Genomic DNA, 20,006 nt, shown 5'->3' on the forward strand with positions numbered 1-20,006 from the left:
AGAAGCTTAGAGAGAATCACGTAATTATTTTTTCTAGTTCTCATTCTCCAAAGGAATAATTATGAGGAAGGGATCTAGAAGCCACCTGTCTGAAACAGATTGAAGGCCCTGAAACACTGCTCTGTTTTAGTTGTTTTACAGTTTTTCCTGTATGGGCAAGTTAGGACGAGTCAAACACGCCACAGGCCTCCTCTCTGCTGTTGTGTGGCTGTGTACCATGTATACATAATAATGTGGGTATTAGTTATGACTACAAGTGTATTATGTGCAGATGAACAAGTCGATACAAACATGAGCAAAGGACTCCATTGTTTTAGCTTCAAAGCCTCTTTTGTTCCTCATTTAAAGTTTAATACATCCTTTAATACTCCTGTTTTTCCTTCTCACAGGTCTGAGGTCAGACAACGAGGTACTGAAGATGGCAATATCAAGAACAAAACTCTTCACTTTAGTGACAATTCTCCTTGTAGCAAAGTGTCATGGAGTAATGGGAAAAGGAAAAGACACCTCTCTGTTAAGTTTCACACACCATCTTTACAATGCCACTATCAATGAAAACTCTGCCCCACGGATATATGTTGACATCCCTGTGAAGATGGGTATTCCGCTGACGGACCTATTATGGGACATCAAATATAACATCGTTGCAGGTAACGATGAAGACTTTTTCCAACCAGAGGCTCTATCAGTGGGGGATTTCTGCTTCCTTAGGATCAAAACTCGCAGCAGTGACTCAGCGCTGTTGAACAGGGAGGTCAGAGACAGCTACACTCTCACAGTGGAAGCAACAGAAAGCACTTTTGAATTACAGGCTAAGACAAAGGTGTTTATTCACGTGCTCGACACCAACGACTTAAAGCCACTTTTCTATCCCGCATCGTACAATGTGAATATAAGGGAAGACACTCCACTCAAGACAAGTGTGGTCAAAGTCAGTGCAACAGATGCTGACATTGGAACCAATGCTGAATTTTTTTACTCCTTCACAAGCAGAGCTCATCCATTTTCTGTCGATCCATTCACAGGCGTGGTCACCCTTGTCAAGAAGCTCAATCACACTCAGATGCAGAGATATGACCTCACAGTATTAGCAGAGGACAGAACAAAAAAGATATCAGGCATTAAAAAATTTGGAAACACTGCTCGTGTCACAGTCAACATACAAAAGATGCCAAAGGAGTTTCCAGTCATCACACCTCCCCCAATACCCAAAGTGTCTGCAGATGGAGATGTAGATATCAGCGTCCGTGTTGAAGCAGGAGTCAAGCCTGTGGAATCTCTTCATATCATAAATGGGGATCCTCACCAATGTTTTGAGATAATCCCTTCAGGTGTGCAAAGCATGGACTTCCAAGTGATTTCAACAAAGAGGATTGTTTGGTCTCAAAGTCCGTTTGGGTTGAATTTGTCCCTTCAAGCTAAAGATAGGAGCTCTCCAAGCTTTCTGTCTCCAATTACAAAAATTCACATTCCAGCAGGTCCTTATTGGCCCTTAACATTTCTAGAGGACACCTATATTGTCACCTTAAGTGAGTTTTCCCCTCCTAAAACTCATGTGATTAAAGTTTCTGTCACTTCACTTTATCAAAATGTCACATTCAGCATCAAAAACAATCCAGACAGCTTGAATTTTAAAATCCATCCCAAAACTGGGATTATCATAACTGCAGAGAAATTGGACTATGAGAGGAAAAATCGCTATGAATTTGATGTGGTGGCCAATCATGGTGAAGCAGAGACTCATATTGTGGTCAAGATTGCTGATGAGAATGATAACAATCCTCAGTTCAGACAAACGTCATATCAGGCTACAGTGGATGAAAACATGCCTGTTGGCAGCAGTGTTCTAAAAGTTGCTGCTTCAGATATTGATGAAGGTAAAAATGGCTTTGTTACCTACTCTATTGCAAGTTCTGGACCTTTACCTTTCACTATAGATTCATTTACAGGCATTATCTCAACCTCTGAACACCTAGACTATGAACTTATGAAACGATGGTATCACCTAAGAGTCTGGGCTTCGGACAGTGGCAGCCCCTTCAGTCAGGTCAGCGAATGCCCTGTGACAATAACCCTGAACAACTTGAATGATAACATCCCTCTGTTTGAAAGAGTCGGCTGCAACATCACAATACCGCTTGATTTAACAGTGGGACACATACTTGCTGAGATTTCGGCCATTGATTTAGATGAGTTGCAGCAGCTCCAGTACATAATAGAATCAGGGAACGAGGCCCAAATCTTTGGCATTGATTCCATTTCTGGTTCAATCTTTCTTACAAAGCAAATTCCCCCACAGGAGGGCTCATTTACCCTGAGAGTTGTTGCTACAGATGGAAAGCATCACTCTGAAGTTTCAGTTGTAAGAGTAACTGTCACAAACAAAGGTGAGAATGCAACAGTGAGCTGCTTGGAAACAGGCATTTTTAAACAGATGACTGATAAACTAATAGAGTCAATAAAGCCAGTTTTAATCAACCAAGAAGAAGAGTCTTTCTCAGATATCCATATCACTAACAGACATTCTCCCAAAATTGCTAAGAGCATTCCCAGTTCTATTGATGTTCCTGAGAACTATACACTTAATTCAACCATTCTCCAGTTCAAGGCCACAGACATGGACTCTGGCTATAACAGTATGCTTGTGTATGCAATATCAACAGGGAATGAAGATGGGTGTTTTGCTATTAACACGTTTTCTGGAGAACTTTGTTTAGCTTGCCCCCTGGATAGAGAGACCAAAGAGTTCTACATTCTGAACATTACAGTTTATGACTTGGGAACACCACAAACATCTGCCTGGAAATTCCTCGCTGTAAACGTAGTAGATGTCAATGACAACCCTCCTGTTTTTGATCAGCCCAGATATGTGATTCGAGTACCTGAAAATGCTGAGAAAGACTCTGTTATCTTCAGAGCCAGAGCAGTGGACGTTGACACAGATTTGAATGGAAATGTCCTATACTCCTTCCTGACTCCGACTGACACGTTCAGAGTTGATGAACTGACCGGAGAGGTGATTGTGATGGGTCCATTGGATCGAGAGTACTCTCCCAGACATGACCTCTGGATCAGAGCCACAGATCAAGCCAGACTTGGTCCTCAGTTGTTCTCTACCACTAACCTGGTGGTGATTTTGGAGGATATAAATGACAACACACCTAAATTTGTGCCAAAGGTCTATCATATAAAAGTTGCAGAAGATGTTCCTGTGGGAACTCTGCTTGTCTGGGTGGAGACAGTAGACCTAGACCTAGGTAGTGGAGGTCTCGTGACATACAGACTAATGAGCACAGAGAGTGGGATCTTTCATCTTGACTCCTCTACTGGAACTTTGACCCTGGAACGTGAGCTAGACTTTGAGAGGCGACCAGCTTACAATCTCACAGTTCAAGCCGTGGACCACGGCCTCCCTCGCTCATTGTCATCATCCTGTTTTGTGGAAATTGAAGTTCTGGATGTCAATGAAAACCTCCACAAACCAGAGTTCACAGAGTTTGTGTATGAAGCGGCAGTGATGGAGGATGCAGCAGTGGGGACATCCGTGGTAATGATCTCGGCTTCAGACAAAGATGTGGGTCGAGATGCAGTGGTCAGATACCATATCAGTGATGGCTCTGGGCTTGGAGTTTTCTCTATTGATGAAGAAACAGGTAAATAAATTCAGCTTTCTTCCACTGTTTTAATAAAATGTTTCAATTTTAAATACATTTTGAGTTTGGGGTTAAATTGTATTATAGAGTAACAAGAAACACTCTACTTTTGTCAAGTTGATTTTTAAAATGCAATGTCCTGAAGCATTTATACTATGAATGCCTTACAAAGATCACATTGATAAGAAAATCCAATATATTTATAAATAGTTACTTCAACCAGATGTTATCCACATTGTTACATTCCTAAAACAATGGCCTAAGTCATTTTTTCCCAAAAGGCATTTTTAAAAAATGTTTTCATATTTTTTTCCAAAATCACATGAGACAAAAATGACTTAGGTCATTATTTTAGGAAGGTGATGATATTTAAAGTTAGTGGGACGTTAATAACACTAAATTAGACAAAAGTCCTGCAGTTTGATGCCACATAATGCTACAGTATAATCCATGTCTGCAAGACAGGATAAAAGAAAAAACTACTTAAAAGCAATGAAAAAATGCAACATAAACATCACAACTGGCATATGCATGTAAATTAAAAATAGTTAGAGATTAACTAGTCAATTAAATTAACCCTTTAGGTCACTGTATGATTAGAATCAAACCCAACTACACAGTCATCCAATGTTTTCATCTTCAATAATTATATTGCTTTTTTTCTTCAACTATGAGAAGTCTAGCCAGCATCTATTGTTTTCTTTGGCAGTTGTTCACTTAGCAGCTGTGTTTATGATGTACACAATACAACTGTGTCACCTTAATACAGTGTGATGGAAGAGTATTTTTTAATGTGCTTTGTTGACCTATCAATTTTATCCGGTAATTTTATATTAATTTTGTCAGGATTTCTTCTTTGTAGTGAAGGTCAGTGTAATGGTTAAAAACAACCTCTTCATTGAAGAGCAAGAAGGGGCATCAGAAAATGCTAAATATTGCAGTGTTGTATAGTAACGAAGTAAAAATACTTCACTACTTTACTTAAGTATATTTTGGAGTACTTCATACTTTCCTGGAGTATAAAAATTTTTGATGACTTTCACTTTTACTTCACTATATTTCCGAACTTAATTGCGTACTTTTACTCCGATACATTTTCAATGTGTGGTTTAGTTACTCGTTACAAAAAAGCGAGAGAGAGAAACAAAGTGTTTTGACCCCACCTACTGATTAGCAAGTAGGCTACCGAACAAAGTCTGTAGCCTGCTTGCCTGGGCTTGTTCATCACCACCAATAGGATACTTCTTCTTCTTCTTCTTTTCTATTATGGCGGATCACAAGCAACTTTAAGGTGCATACCGCCACCTACTGTACATGAGTGTGTAGAAGCATTACTTCATATCTATTAAATTCTATTTTTTAATTTTGTATTCTTAAGATAAATAAACAATGCTTTCCTTAATTTGTGAATATCTGTTATGTTTCATTCATTTCCTAATATACCTTTAAGATTCCATTCATGCCCTATATTTCTAACTATTCTCTTTAATTCTTCCCTTTCGAGTTCATTTGACTTACAGTTCATCAATATGTGTTCTACATTTTCTTTCTCTCCACATCTCTCACATTTATCATTATTTTTCTTCCCTATTTTATAAAGCATGTCATTTAAGTAGGTATGACCTACTCTTAATCTACTAATTATTATTTCTTCTCTTCTGTTTCGTTCATTAATGCTTCGAATTCGAACTGACTTTTGTACTTCATATAATCTTCTTCCTTTCTTATCTTCATTCCACATTTTTTGCCATTTCTTGATTTCTTTACTTTTAATTACGATACACCTGTTTCGCTTCTCCCATTAAACACAAAGCAAGTCTCGCAATCAGTAGCAGTCACATGGAAATTCTATCTTACAAAAACTCCCCGTCCAACTTGAAGAAACACATCGAGGTAACTTCTTATGAAATGGTTATAATCCTCCTGTTTCAGTAACTATAGCTTGGTCACTAGGCACTACTGTATTGTGAAACGTTGACCATAAATGAACTTTGTTTGGCATTGTTTCAGTTCCACACGTGGTGTATTTAGCTTAGGCTTAATGTTGACTGTAGCAGGCTACCTAGACTCCTCTGTTCAAGGGGGACAGAAGCCATAGCGATAGCAATTTAGACTAAATTTAACGAATATAGGAAAGGCATGCAAGTTCAAAACCAGGTTTACAGATGCCAATAAGCTGCATTTCCCTCCCAATTCTTTTTTTCTTTTGCATAATGACCAATTGTGTGCACCACCTACTGACTGTAGGATTGACTGATTCACTGATTTGTGAAGTAGAGTAACCGTAACAGCTCTTTTTCTTCATGTTGGCCGCATTTTCTGTACTATTTATTTTTCTCATTTTCAGCACTGACCTTACTTGAAGGGAAAACTTAAGGCTTACAAAAACTTTGTATTTTCTGTCCTGGAGGGTTTACTAAGAAGCTGGTTCAGTTGTAAAGCAGGTTAAGTTAACCTTGTGCTATAGGTAAAGCACCTAATTTTCTTAACTAAATGATGCCTGCAGGTATATCTATTAGCATGTTTAATTTTGCCTGCACTTGGTTGGGTACATTATTTTAAGTGTATTTGACAAGTTTACCAAAATATAAAAAATGTCATTCAAACTGCATTTGCTTCGTTTTACTTTTTACTTGTACTTTTCATTACATTACTTGAGTACATCCATTTTTACAGTAATTTCCATACTTAAGTACAAGAAGTTTCAGATACTTTAAGACTTTAACTCAAGTAACATTTCAGTCAGTGACTTCGACTTTTACCAAAGTCATATTTTGGAGAGGTACTTATACTTTTACTTGACTCTGAGATTTCAGTACTTTATACAACACTGAAATATTGTGTTTATTATTTTGACTTTAAAAAGATGATGAAAACTAATCTCTCAATCAAGTAAAATCCATGCAGTCAGATCCCTACCAGTTGTATGGTTTCCATAGCACTATACAACTTGCGGCAGTTTTTATTGATTCTGTGGCATAAAACTAACTAATACTTACAGATATTTATATTCAAATATTTTGTACTTTATGTGGCAGCTACTGAAGTAATGTTAAAGAGATTCATTTCAATGAAATTTAAAAATTGGTTGAAAATTCTCAGGAATTGCCACACTCAGTGATTCACATTTTGTTAACATCACTTGTCCATTCATTATCATGTCATATGTAATTTTTACACATTCAAAAATCAACAGACACAAATCACTGAAAGGTGTGAAATTATAAGACAGTCCACTTGCAAGCTGAGCTCCAGGTTGCTGCTTGTTCTGACAAAGTTCAAGTCATATGATTGAAATCTCTAAAAAGCATCTTAATAGAGCTTGCAGAGAGAATGTTTTAGTGACAGTTGATGTAGCAGAGAAACATAAACACATTTATCAGCATTTGCTACCAACTGAGTTGAAGGTCAAAGTCAGGTATAATCACAAACACCGAATCCCATTTGCATATTATTGCCAGTACAATCTAGCAAGTTTATAAACACAGTGAATCTTTACATCAATCCATTTCCTGATGTTGTTTCTGAGTTTTTGATAAACTTGTCGTACAGGGTAGTGCTTCCTCAGGTATTTTTCCATCATTGTGTTCACATGTGGAAGATACCTGGTGAGCCCGCAGCATATCGGCCCTGCATTCCATTAGCCTGCTGCTGCACTTAGGGTTCAGATGAAATCAGGGTAAATGGAGTTCTCTGTCATGATGGAACAGTGCTGAAAAATTACCTGTTTTCTTTCTTTGTTTTTTTTTTTTTTTTTTTTTTTCATTTTTTGTTCTCACCCTGTGTGGAGTCAGTTTAAACCGATGGTTCTTTATATGGCCTTTGATGGACTGATGTTTAAATTAAGTAATTTTATGTAAACAGTTTTGTACAAATTAGTTACCTCAGAGTGATAAATGTTCTCTTCCCCTCCTATTCCCAAAAGAACGACAAATAAAGAATATTTATCGTAAAACGGGTTATAATGTTTTCAATCTTTTTGTGCTCTTCAGGTGTGATTCGTACAGCAGAAGCACTGGACCGAGAGACGGTACAGCATTACTGGCTCTCTGTCTACGCCACAGATTTGGGAACTGAGCCTCTGATCTCCTGGACTCATGTCTATCTGGAGGTTCTGGACGTCAACGACAATGCTCCAGAGCTTTCCCGGCCGGTGTATTTTGCATCTGTCCAGGAAAACTTGGATAAAGTGACCTCAGTTATCCAGGTGTTGGCCACAGATTTGGACACGTCCTCTGAGGGGAAGCTTTCCTATCAGATGCAGGAATCTCACAAGACATATTTTGACGTGGATCCAAAAACAGGTAAAAACAATTCAAAGAAAATATATGCAGCTTCTTGTACAATCATTGTTTTCTTAGGGGTTGTTTTCTTATTGTCTTATTAGATAGCAGGTCTTTTCCATAGGTATGTTAAGGTCTTGACCAGGCCAATACAACTTTTTTTTCTTTTTCAAGCAGAAAAACAAGCATTCTTTGCCCGCTCTGTTTGGGTTCATCGCCCAAGTTTGACAATTAAGCCAAGTTTTAATTGTCGGATAGATAGTTTTATGTTTAACTCCATAATTAAGTTTACCTCCACTGTGGTATGAAGGGTGTAAATGCATCATATTTCAATTTGCTATCTATGTATTGCACATGCAGTTTAAGCAAAAATATAGGCCTCCTGTTCTATGAATAATTTGCACCTTTACTAAAATTTGCTTTGTGCTCAAAAGACATCTCTCACAGTTTCAGCACGTCCCCAAGGCAAGTTTCACATTTTGATTCAGGGGTTAGTCTTTACAGGGACCTGTAAAGACTGGCAGGAGTTGTATTATTCACTATAAGGTCTGTTGAAAAGTTTCTGTTTGTACAAGTCTGAGCAGTGCAGGTAGGAGTGTCACAGAGAGCAAAGTTGAAATTAAAACTTGGAAGCAAATAAAGTGGCAGTCTCTTCTAAACTTACTGCTTCCTGATTTTGATGGAGAAGTAAATCTTAAAAAAAAGTAGCAGTAAACCCTTAGTATCTGTACAAACTCTTGACAGTTACAACCCAATTACCTGGTGAGGACTTTGATGTTCAGGCGAAGGAGAGCACCATGAGCTCTGACATTACAAGTTACAACAAGTCCTGTCCTCCTCCTATTATCTGCTGTGCTGTTTGTCCACACCCTAAGGCTAATATACTGAGGGATTACAGAAAGAGAAGGCCAGTTGTGTTGAGAAGGAGACAGGCCGAGCTGTAGGTGTCGAAACAGCCCCGCTGTGTCATACCAGGAAAGGCCTTTTTTTGTCTGAGTGCAGCTGTATTTGATATTCACTTACTTGTAGATACGAGAACAGAATAGAGTGTTTTTGGTTGAAAGCGTTCATTGTGTTTCTGTGTATTTCTGTATCCTGAGGATTTCCTGACATCATGTCTGGTCTGAGATCATTTAATTGGATCTGACCCAAAATCTCTGCGGAAAAGCTACTAAACTAAACCTTTCACTCTAACCTCTGAGTAGAAGTCTTATAAAATGCTGTCTAAAGTGTAAACACCTTTGTTAAAATGCAAGGTTTTTGTAGAGTAAAAACAAACCTAAGGCATTAATAATACTTTTAATTTTACCCTTGTCAATGTCACAACTAATTTATCTGCAAAATAAAAACTTTATTTTATTTTATTTTTTTTCAAATCTAAAACTTATGATATGCATTTCTGTTTCGCTTGTCTTATACTGATCACACTAGCAGTACCTGCCTTCCGATGTCACCTAATTAGCAGACAGTCAACTGTGTGAAATTTAAATTAAGTGGAAATGCAGCTGTTTTGTAAAGGACAGAAAGAAATTTGGTGGAAAACATTGGTGATTAGAGGACATAATGGACACCAAGGAACACAGCAGAGAGGTCATTTCAGAAAGTTAAGAAGACATTTAAAGAACTGTTGGATTATAGGACAATAAAATGAGCATTAAACATGTCACAGGGAGGGCTCTGTTCAATCTGTTATCTTTAAATTGGAGAGAGTATGACACAACTCCAATCCTACAAATACTGACTAAAACATGTTTTTCTTATGGTAAAACATGCTGGTGGCAGCATCATTTTGTAAAATTACTCAAAATGTTGTCAGGAGAGTGGCTAAATCAAGTGGACCACCTGCTGAAACTTACTTTAAAAGCAACAGATATGATGAAAGCAAAATGTTCCCAGATTGACACTATTGTGTTTGGTTTGGCATCAAAATTTAAAGCTTAGCAATTCACCAACTCATATAGAAACAGGGTCAATGGAAAATTAGGGTAAAAAAACTACTATGTGTCCCTTATGTCATTAAATCATGTCCCGAAAATCAAATTAACTTGTTGAAACTCTACATTGAACAGGATATACATTTTTTCAGTAGAAAAGAAGTTTAGATTTGTTGGTTTCAGAAAAACATAATCAAATTTAATTGTGTGACTACTCTCATCTGTTCAGTTGCCATGAAAACTGTTTTCTGACATAGAAAAATAACTAAAAATGAAAGTAATTAACACCGTATTACATCCGCAAATGTGAATAAACCACATAAATTTAGGCAGGTACAGTTATTATGAGTGAAATAAATGTCCTGTTGAAACAGGATCTTTGGAACATGATCCACCTTGTCTTATTTTCACAGATAAACCACCTATTACTAATGCGTGGGGTGAGTTGTGCAGAAACCTCTCATGTTCTGACAGGATAAAAATGACTCACATCTAATGCTTTTGACTAAGAAGCATATTTTATGCAGCAGCATTGTCTGTTGGTTTCAGCCAAGAATTACTTTTAGTGTCAGGCAGGAATGAGTTGCACTTTAAAAAAAATTAAACAATTATCACACATTAAGTTTTAATAATCAAAGCTTCATAAGAAAACCGCTTTGGTGTAGGTATAGGTTTCATTATTTGATAAAGCAGTTGTGCACTGGCAAGGCCAGACAAGTATGGAATGTACCCATTTCATTAACATTTTGAAACGGCATATGACTTTTAAAGAAAGTTTATGATTCATTCACTGATAAGGTGTGAATTCTGATGGGTTTCTGTATCTGACATTTGATACATAAGCACACATAGAGGTGAATCTCTCATCCTGTGCTTTCTTGTTGTCAGTAACTCCATGAAAAGACCCATAGCACATTACCAACTGTAGCTTCATGGTCCAAAAACCGTTTAGGTGAATTTGCAGGCAACACATTGGGGTACTTTAAATATAGACTGCAACTTAGTGGTATTTCAGCTCATATTCTTATTTCTGTTGCCACATAACTTTGTCAACAGATGTGTAATAAGCTACTGAATACTAAAATAATAAATGTCATTTTCTGGAGGAGTTTTCTAAGAACAACAATTATTACTTTCTCGGGATGGCTAAATAGTCCTTTAGTGTATATAATCAAAACTTCTACTATGCACCTCTGGCTTATTTTTCACCACAAAACAAATATAAATTAACAAGCAAATAAAATAGGTACATATTGAGAATTTTGTTTAGTTTTGACAAAGAAAAATATCTCTTATAATCCATTACATTTTCATAGGGGCATCATTGGGGAAAGCATACATTGCTTGCTCAAGGTGAGATGAGATTATTTTTAAATATCTTTTGTTAATAACTTTTGCTATTAAATAAAATGTTTACGTTTTGAGAAACGTAAGCCGCTATTTAAATGTCTGCTCATTTTAACTACAAAAATGAAAATCAGCTTATATTTTAATTTAATAGTTTGTATTTTAAATGAAACAATTAAATCACTCCTTTTTTGGTTTTCATCACTGATTTCTGGTGAGATAATGTTATTGCTACAACATCCATGAACTCCAAAGTCAAAATGTGAGAAACTCAAGTCTTCCCTCAAAATGAGTGTTAACAACAAGACATATTAACCAATAACGTGAAACACCATAAACATCTCAATATAACCTGTGATCCATGTTTACACCCATTTTTCAAAGGAAAGGCAATCAAAATGCTCATTATTTATTAATACTTGAAAAATTGAATACGTTCAAGCAGATATGCTTCCTGTCCTGGCCACTGTATCATGGTGATTCTGCTACAGCTGGATATGGATGCTTTTTTATAAAAGATTTCCTCATGTGGGAGGTTTCTGTGCCTTTGTCACTTTCAGGTTTAAGCAGAATGGAAAATGCCAGCAGCATTTTATCAAGTTTATCAGTTACAGGAAATTACACAGGCAAATGTTGTTTTTTCCATCCCTAAAGAACTACATACCACTCTTTAAGCAAGGCTTAGTGGGTACAATGTGTAGTGTTGTAGTACTCCACACCGGTCTTGGTCTCGAGACCGCTTTGATGGTTTCGGTCTTGTCTCGGTCTCGGGTTTTTTTTAATTTTTAAACCACAACTGTGGAAATATCACTAAATTGCCAGCATATTGTCCACTTTATTTAACATCTTTGTTTTCGCTGGATGCAAAACATAATCCAAGCAATAACGTGACTAAATGCATTTTTCTATTGTCACCAATCGGCCCCCTTTCACTCGCACGCTGCTCGCCGAGACATGTGCAGTGGTTTTCTCTGAGTGGCAAATGTCTGTCTAAGCTTTAGTAATAGTGTCTCGCTGCATTAATTATAAGAAATCTGATTCACTTTCACAGACGGTGGGGACTACGTCTAGCTTTATCCTCACTTAAAAGAAGCTCAAAGAAATGTAGGCTCTGTGGACGTGATGTTAGCTCAGCTAGCTGCACAGTGACAAATTGCATTTAATAAGAAAAACCGCTGTCACTCATTGCGCTGAATTATTGTGCGGAGGATGTTGAACATATGGGGCAACGCTGTGACCAAAGTCTGCTACATAGTGTCATCACGAACGATCTGATTCTTCTGAACGGCTCTTTACTTAAGATATAGCTGGAACCTCACTGAGAGCCGTTCTTTATTCTTGTAATGCTCTGCATACACTACAGTAGCTATTATAATTCTATTTAATTAAATATATATTGATATTTATTTAATCCGCGAATAAATAAAACATAAGAACAGAAGAGCACACTTGTTGCTCTTTGATTGTTTTGTCACCTGTCCTGGTGGCAGATGTTACAGCGGGAGAGATGGTGAGAACAGTCAGGGTGTGTGCCTTGTGCTTGTTTACTTCTTGCTGGTCTTGGTCTCGGGTTAAGTGGTCTTGACTACAATACTAGCAATGTGGAGTAAACATGCAATTGAAATCCAGAATTTCTTTGAAAACATGGTTTTTGACAGCTTTATAATAACAAAAGTCGGTATAGTTAATTGATAGTCACACTATCAACTAACTGATAGAATGATACAGAAAAAATGGGTAAACAAGAAAAAAAATCACTCAGATATTTAATACTTAAAAACAGTAAATAATAAAGAAAGAGCCTGTTAAGAAACATTTAAAATATTAAACTTGAAAGTAAATTGAAAATTGAATTTGAAAAGTTTTAATTTATATATTGAAAGAATAAAGCAGCTTAGATGTGGCTTAATTTTGATAACTGATATTTCTGAATTAGATTTTCTTATTGGAATTAAATTATTACTTCTATTATTATTATTTATTATTATTAATACATTTCACATGCCATCTTGTCAAAAGATTATACCATTGTCTGCTTAAGATGGCAATAATAACATTTCTAATAAATCCAACATTAAAGTTTATGATAAAATGTACAGAAACTTGTGGGATGAACTCAGCATGTTTTGATGGCCTCTTTACTGTCATGGAGATGAAATAAGTCCCAGGCTTTTCAGTAATAAAAAATATCTGCTCAATTAGTTAGTGTAAAATCAAAGTCCTTTTGAAATCTGGGAAGACTGTTAGAGTTGTCCTGTATCCTTAGCTTAAGAATATTACAGTAATTCATCTTGTCTGGTGTAGACATGAGATGACACCTGTGACACGACCGAACCAGCCTGGGTTGATTAGTTCTCGCAGAACAAATGTGCTCCGCCAGTTGCCACGAGAATTACTCTTGAACCTTTTGAAACTCTCACAGGATATCATGTTTAATGGGGAGCCCACTCTACCTTTAACATGCACCAAAAGACGTCCTCAAGACTCTCCATAGACCAATAACATTTTGCCATATGTCTAATGTTATGGTGGAGGCCTCAATCCAGTGTGAGGAGTGTCTTTAAAAAAACGTCTTAACGTTATTTTCTTAGATATTTTTTTATGTGCAGCAATGTCTTGTGAAAATTCTCAGGTAAAATGAAATGGAGAAACAATGTAGTGTCTTTCTGTTCTGGATGACATCTGTAGAGATGTGGCTGAAGAGACAGGCAGCTCAGATGAAGGCCAAGATACAAACAAAGACTCTTATTACAAGTTAGAAACCAGTGTGTCCTTGCTTTTGAAACTCCCACGAATACTTCACAGAACGGCAGTGTGCTTCTCAGATTATACTATGAGAACATTCTGAACTTTTGTAAGTTGTTATTTGATCTACTAAAGTTGAACTTTTTTACTGTTCTGGGTCTGTCTGAATTAGATCTTACATTCGGGTTGTCCGGATAGTTTTGTACCTTATGGGGAACAGCTCCTCAGTGCTTCTACTGAACTGAAGATTTTATTCGCAACTGCTTATGCAATAGCATAAGCAGTTGGTGTCAGATGCTTCTGATCACCTTGTTTGGCAATATTTCCTCATGGTCACTGTTAGGTCTAAATTACCTAAACACAAAGAAGAGACAAGAGTCAGAATTTAGTTTTACCTGCAGGGAGAGCACAGTTGAAACCCAGTTACAGATTTCTGCCTATGTTCTGAAGCTTCAACTGAGTCTTACCCTGCTTTTATTAGAATTAGGAACACCCTAGTTACATGACGGTGTGCAGCCCTGAAGGGAGGGGGAGCAGAAAACAGCTCCACACTCACATGGACACAACTCATTCATACAATTTTCAAAAGCATATATTTCATAAGATAAGACTATAGGTTTGCAGTTCCTCTGGTCAATCAACGCCGGAATGTCTCGTTCATGGTATCCTCCTTTTTCACTCCTCAGCAGGCCGCTTCCAGAGTTTCTGCAAACACTTCAAAACACTCAAAGCACTTCAAGACACTCAAAGCACATTATTAAAATGTAAATGCAAAGGTAAATGAAATAGATGATATTATAAAATAAAGGTAAAGCAAATAAATGATCATTAACTATAAAATCCTTCCAACAGTCACCAATTGGGCATTTTATCACTGGCCATGTTTGAAATTTGAGAACATTTTTCCAGGTGGTATATTGCATGTATAGTTTAGAGAGTATAGAGATTTAAACATGGCAAAAGCTACGTAAACACATTGTGTTTGTGAATTAACCTTGAAACAGTCTCTGTGTTGAAAATTACTGCAGTGAATGTACAAATTCTGCATTAAATCATGAAAAATAGGGTGTTCTGCTTTAGATCAGATAGCAGTCAAGCTGTGAATGTTTTATTGCTCAGGAATAGCAGCTCAGCATTGTTCTTTTTAAATCACTCTTTCCTGCAGGCAGCAATGATTTTTGCCTCATCTCTTTTCAGGCACTTGTTTACCCGCATGACTGGATTTGCATACATTTGTTATTGAGGGATTTCTGCATTCTCAGCTTAACATAGAGTTTCCCTTTTCAAACCAAAAGCAGTGGATTTAGACACCTGCTCTGCAGTCTTAAATCACCGAAACGATACAGGTATTAAAAAGAAGAGAAGCGGCAGTTTTGGAGCTGCAGATCAGTTGTGAACTGACAAAGAAAGATGAGGAAACAAACAAACTGGGCGCTGACATGTCAGGCAGCGCTGTTTATCTTCACGTGGTTCTGACAGGCCTTCAGTGCCGCTGAGTGAAAACGGGCAATGTGGGAGAGATGAAGCTTTACCCCCAATCCCCATGTCTTTCCTACCGAGAGAAACACGCTTTCTCATGTGGCCCACCTGTCTTGTTGTTGTCCTCTCAGCTGGGCTTGTTTCACTGTCGTAAAAGGGCCGAACGACTCTCTACAGGGCCTTTCACTCCACTTTTGACCCCTTAAACATCCCTTCACATAACAACGCCTGCACCTCATTTGGTTCCTGTCTGACCAAACACTTTGGGGGACTCTCTAAGGGCAGCTGTTGATCCTGACATTTTGTCTGTTTGCATTTGCAATTCAAACAGCCGAGTGCTGCAAAGATGTCAAGGTTGTTTTCCCTGTGTATACAGTTTGAATACTTCTCTAACATTTTAACAATGTATGTCATTCCAATCATCACATTTTTTTTAGAATTCTTTACAACTGCTCTTAATAGGCAGGTGAGATTTGTTGGAGAATATTAGTGAACAAACAGCAAAATAAAGACCAAGGAACACCTGTGCCAGGTCTTGGAGATGTTTTAGAGAGATGTTCACAGCAAGGTTACAAAATATATCAATATTTCAAGGTTTGAATATCTTTAAAGTGAAATTAACACCCAAATAAAAATTTTGTTGGTGATGAACTGTCTAAATAGGTTATTTAGAATTTTATCTTTATGCTTTTGTACAAATTTTGACATTTTTGTGCAATTAGTTTAGTGCAGTGTACAAAAATGTGGGAAAAGAGATTAAATTCCTGGTATGTAAATTATTGTGATGAGAAATAAAGGTAATAAAGAAAACAAAATAAACAGACATTTGCTGGCATTATCTGCCAGCAGATAATGTATAAAACTAAAATCTGAGATTAAACAGCTTTAATTATCCATAACTTATTGTGCATGTCATACTTGTTTAGAGAGAGAACAGAAGTGGTAAACATTCCAACAGTGATTGCTTTTGTTCTCCTAAAAATTGTTCTGAGAGTGGGAGCAAAGTTCAAACCCTGCCTCTGTCTCCTGTTGGATTATCAGTCAGGGAGTAAGTAGCAGAAATTGTGAGACTGACTCCTCTAACCTCAGAAAATGTAATGGGGGAGACAATTTCTGAAGCAGTTCAGATAAATTTTGTTGATGGATTAAAGTTCCCACTGTGTTTCCTGCCAAAGCCATCTGGGCAGCATCCTTGCAACGATTTCACATTTTCAGTCTGCCTCCCGTCTCTTATCAGTTGATTTACTAAACACCTCATATGCAGAGAAATGGTGAAAATGAAACCACTTGTTTGGTTCATGTCCTTCTTTAAGAAATATACTATTTTACTAACATATTCAAGAAATTACATTTTCCAAAGATACTTTTTTGTCAGGCACACTGAAGTCTTGAATCAAAAAATGTTTCATCATTAAGACAACATTTTACATAACTGTGTTTGTTTTAAATGTCTACATATTTTAAAGGCTTGAGAGTCATTAACGTCTTAACTACAAAGCTAAGACCACCTCTTTTTAATGCACTCAAAATTGTAACACTTGACACAATAATGGGTATTGTATTTTTAATGTTTCATGCAGATGCAGTTGATGGAGATTCAGTGATTATAGAAATTATACTAGTTTGAGCTAAAATCACTTAATCTAGATGCCGAGCTTACTTGAAATGTTCTATAGTGGTCTGTAGAGATCTGCAGAGTCTACAGACTACCATACACATAGAAACGTAAATTAAGGTTCCAGCAGTTCATTAAGACTACAATATTTAAGATGCACAGTTTAGGAAAAACATCTAACTGATGCCCCATGTAAAAAATGTAGTTACATAACTCTAGCATATCACAAGTCAAGCTCAACAATGCATATGAAAATGCTCTGTCAATTTATTTTTTGTCTCCAATAGGGGGCAAAAAATAAAGTTCCCCTATTGAAGGGGGACCTTATTTGACATATTAAAATTAAAAAGGCTTTTCTTGTCAAGGAAACCTTTCTTTTGTTGTTTATAATATTCATATAATAGCCACTTGGAACATCTATTGAATAGAGGGAGGCACCTATAAACTGATACAAAATGCTTTTGGACTCAATCTAAAATGGAAATGTACTGACATGTTTTAGGTCTTTGCATTTTATACAAGGATTATTTGGAAACTGTAAATACATAAATTAAAAAAAAAAGCTTTTTGTTTTGCAATATTAAATAGTGAGAAGTTTCCAGACATTGTGGGTACAAATGCTATTTAATCATCTATGTGTGGAAGTGCATGTCTTATTTTATTAGTGTTACTCAAATGTTTCCTTTTGTGTCCTAAAATGGTGCTTAGCTTTATTTTTCTCTTCTCTAAAATACAAACATGACCTTTAAACCTAAACATATTTTTATTTCACACATAAACTTTAAAGCAAACAAACATGAATGTTTTGCATAAGAAAACACAGTAACCATAAAATAAACTGTGTTTACTCAGGTGTAATTTGCTCTGTTTTTCTTCCCCAGGCGAGACACAAATGTGCACATATAACTTTCACCTGTCTTTGTTTGTTTAGGTGTAATTTCCACTCTCACTCTTCTGGACTTACACTAACCACACTGATTGTGTCTGTATTTGCAGGTGTTATCAGCACACACTCTGCTCTGGACCGCGAAGAAAAACCCGAGCACAGCATCGAGGTCAGACTCCCATGAACATTTTCAGTATCTTCAAACCTACACTAAAATCCTGCTACTCTGTAATGCATTGAGGTACTACAGTATCAATAAATCCATGACACGCTATGTTCTGCAGACTGTTAAAGGCAAACTGCTGCTTCTCTGTAAAAAAGCAGCAGGTTTGTGTGCAGAAACCATGGCATTAAGTTGGAATGTTTTAATCAGCTGTAGGGAGGTGTGATAGCAGCAGCAGACCATTGTTTGAATTCATCGAGGTGTCCTTTTAAACTCACTTAATATTCAGCAACACACTCTGAAATCTATCAGGGTAGACCATTTCTACTCACAGGAACAGCAGATGTTCAAGCTGACTTTTCTCGATTGGAAATATCTTTACTTTTAATATTGATCTTGAGCTTCTGAGTTGGAAAACAGCTAAGTGACTGATTAATCCTCTATGTCAATGTTTTGGCTCTGAAATAAGACATCCTACTTTTTTGTAACTTGATTACGTTTATGCAGCAGATTAATGAGTTAACCAAAGAATATTCATTGAGGCTTAATGCTACACAGATAAGGAGATGCTTAAATTAATCTATATTGGTACCAGTAATTACCAGGTAACAATTTAATATCCAAATGTGTGGTAAATGTTCTCATCTTCTTGTTTAATTGATGATTTGTACAATCCTTAGGTTTTTTTTCATCAAATTACACATTAGCATAATGATACTGCACATTGCAAATATGAAAACAAATAAAACAGAGCACATAAAAAATTAAATAACCAAAGAACCAAAAATATGAAAAGCTCTGTCTAATTTAACAATTTAGGTTTAAAATTTGAACAAATATCAAAACATTAAACCTAGCTTTTCTTCTCTTTCAGGTAATTGTATCAGACAACGGATCTCCACCTTTGCAGTCTACTGCCACGGTTGTCATTCAGGTCCTAGACACCAATGACAACCGGCCGAAGTTCACAGACAAACTTTTCCAAGTCAAAGTGCTGGAACAGCGCAAACGTGATGGCAAACAGGAAGTCTGCAGGATGGTCGCACGAGATGAGGACGAGGGCTCTAATGCTGCCATGACCTACAAGCTTCAGGATGGCGCCGATGAGCGGTTTCACATCAACCCGCTGAGTGGAGTGGTGACATCACAGGGAGATTTCTGGCCAGGGAACTACAGCATCCTTACAGTAGGTGTCCCATGTTGTTTGCATTGTTAGGAATTTCAGAGTGTGACTTTCAGAGTAATGCCTTAAAAAAGGAAACTTTTTCAAATTTTGCTATGTTGCAACTAAAACATGGATGTATTCTACTGTGACCTTATGTAGCAGGCCAACAGAAAGTAGTGCTTATTTGGGAAGTGGACACACAATGATACATGGCTGTCAAATGCTTTGTAAATAAAAATGTGAAGGTCTTCAACCTGACATTGGAAAGCAATTTAACCCCATACACTTTGAAACCATTAAATGCCTTTTATTGCAGAAGTCACATAATTTATAAATCTGATTTTATGCATTTTGGTTAAGCATTATTTCCTTCAACTTTAATATGAGATCCAGGTTGGAAAACCAGGGTCATTTTCAAACTGTTATCTGTTAACACTATCAACAAAGGTCTATGCATATCTTAACTTTTTATGCATTCAAACACTGTAGCAACTATTTATCCAACAAAGGTCAAAGTCTGTGAGCAAGAGATGTTATAAGATGCAAACTGTCACAAGTAGAAGTAGTTTTTTAGTTGGCTATTCTGACACTGTAGTCAGAAGTTTTAGGAAATTGAGTAAGAAAAGGCATAATTACACGGGCATAAAAGCCTTAAAAGCTTCTTGTCATCAAGTCAGCATCAGTGTTTACATAGATGCTGAGCATAAAACATCAGAAAGTTGTTGTCTTTTCACTT

General features: G+C 36.8%; 1 protein-coding gene across 1 annotated transcript in view; it reads left to right on the forward strand.

Moving 5' to 3' along the window:
- Positions 1 to 20,006, forward strand: part of fat2 (FAT atypical cadherin 2) — a 97,880-nt gene that overhangs the window by 12,070 nt on the left and 65,804 nt on the right. Inside the window, exons 2-5 of the mRNA XM_028009662.1 lie at positions 390 to 3,653; positions 7,646 to 7,957; positions 18,053 to 18,111; positions 18,980 to 19,291. Of these exons, the coding sequence (XP_027865463.1) occupies positions 419 to 3,653; positions 7,646 to 7,957; positions 18,053 to 18,111; positions 18,980 to 19,291 (3,918 nt within the window). The 5' untranslated portion in view covers positions 390 to 418. The remainder of the gene's footprint in view (positions 1 to 389; positions 3,654 to 7,645; positions 7,958 to 18,052; positions 18,112 to 18,979; positions 19,292 to 20,006) is intronic.

This window comes from Xiphophorus couchianus, chromosome 23, assembly GCF_001444195.1.
Source record: "Xiphophorus couchianus chromosome 23, X_couchianus-1.0, whole genome shotgun sequence".
Lineage (NCBI taxonomy): Eukaryota > Metazoa > Chordata > Actinopteri > Cyprinodontiformes > Poeciliidae > Xiphophorus > Xiphophorus couchianus.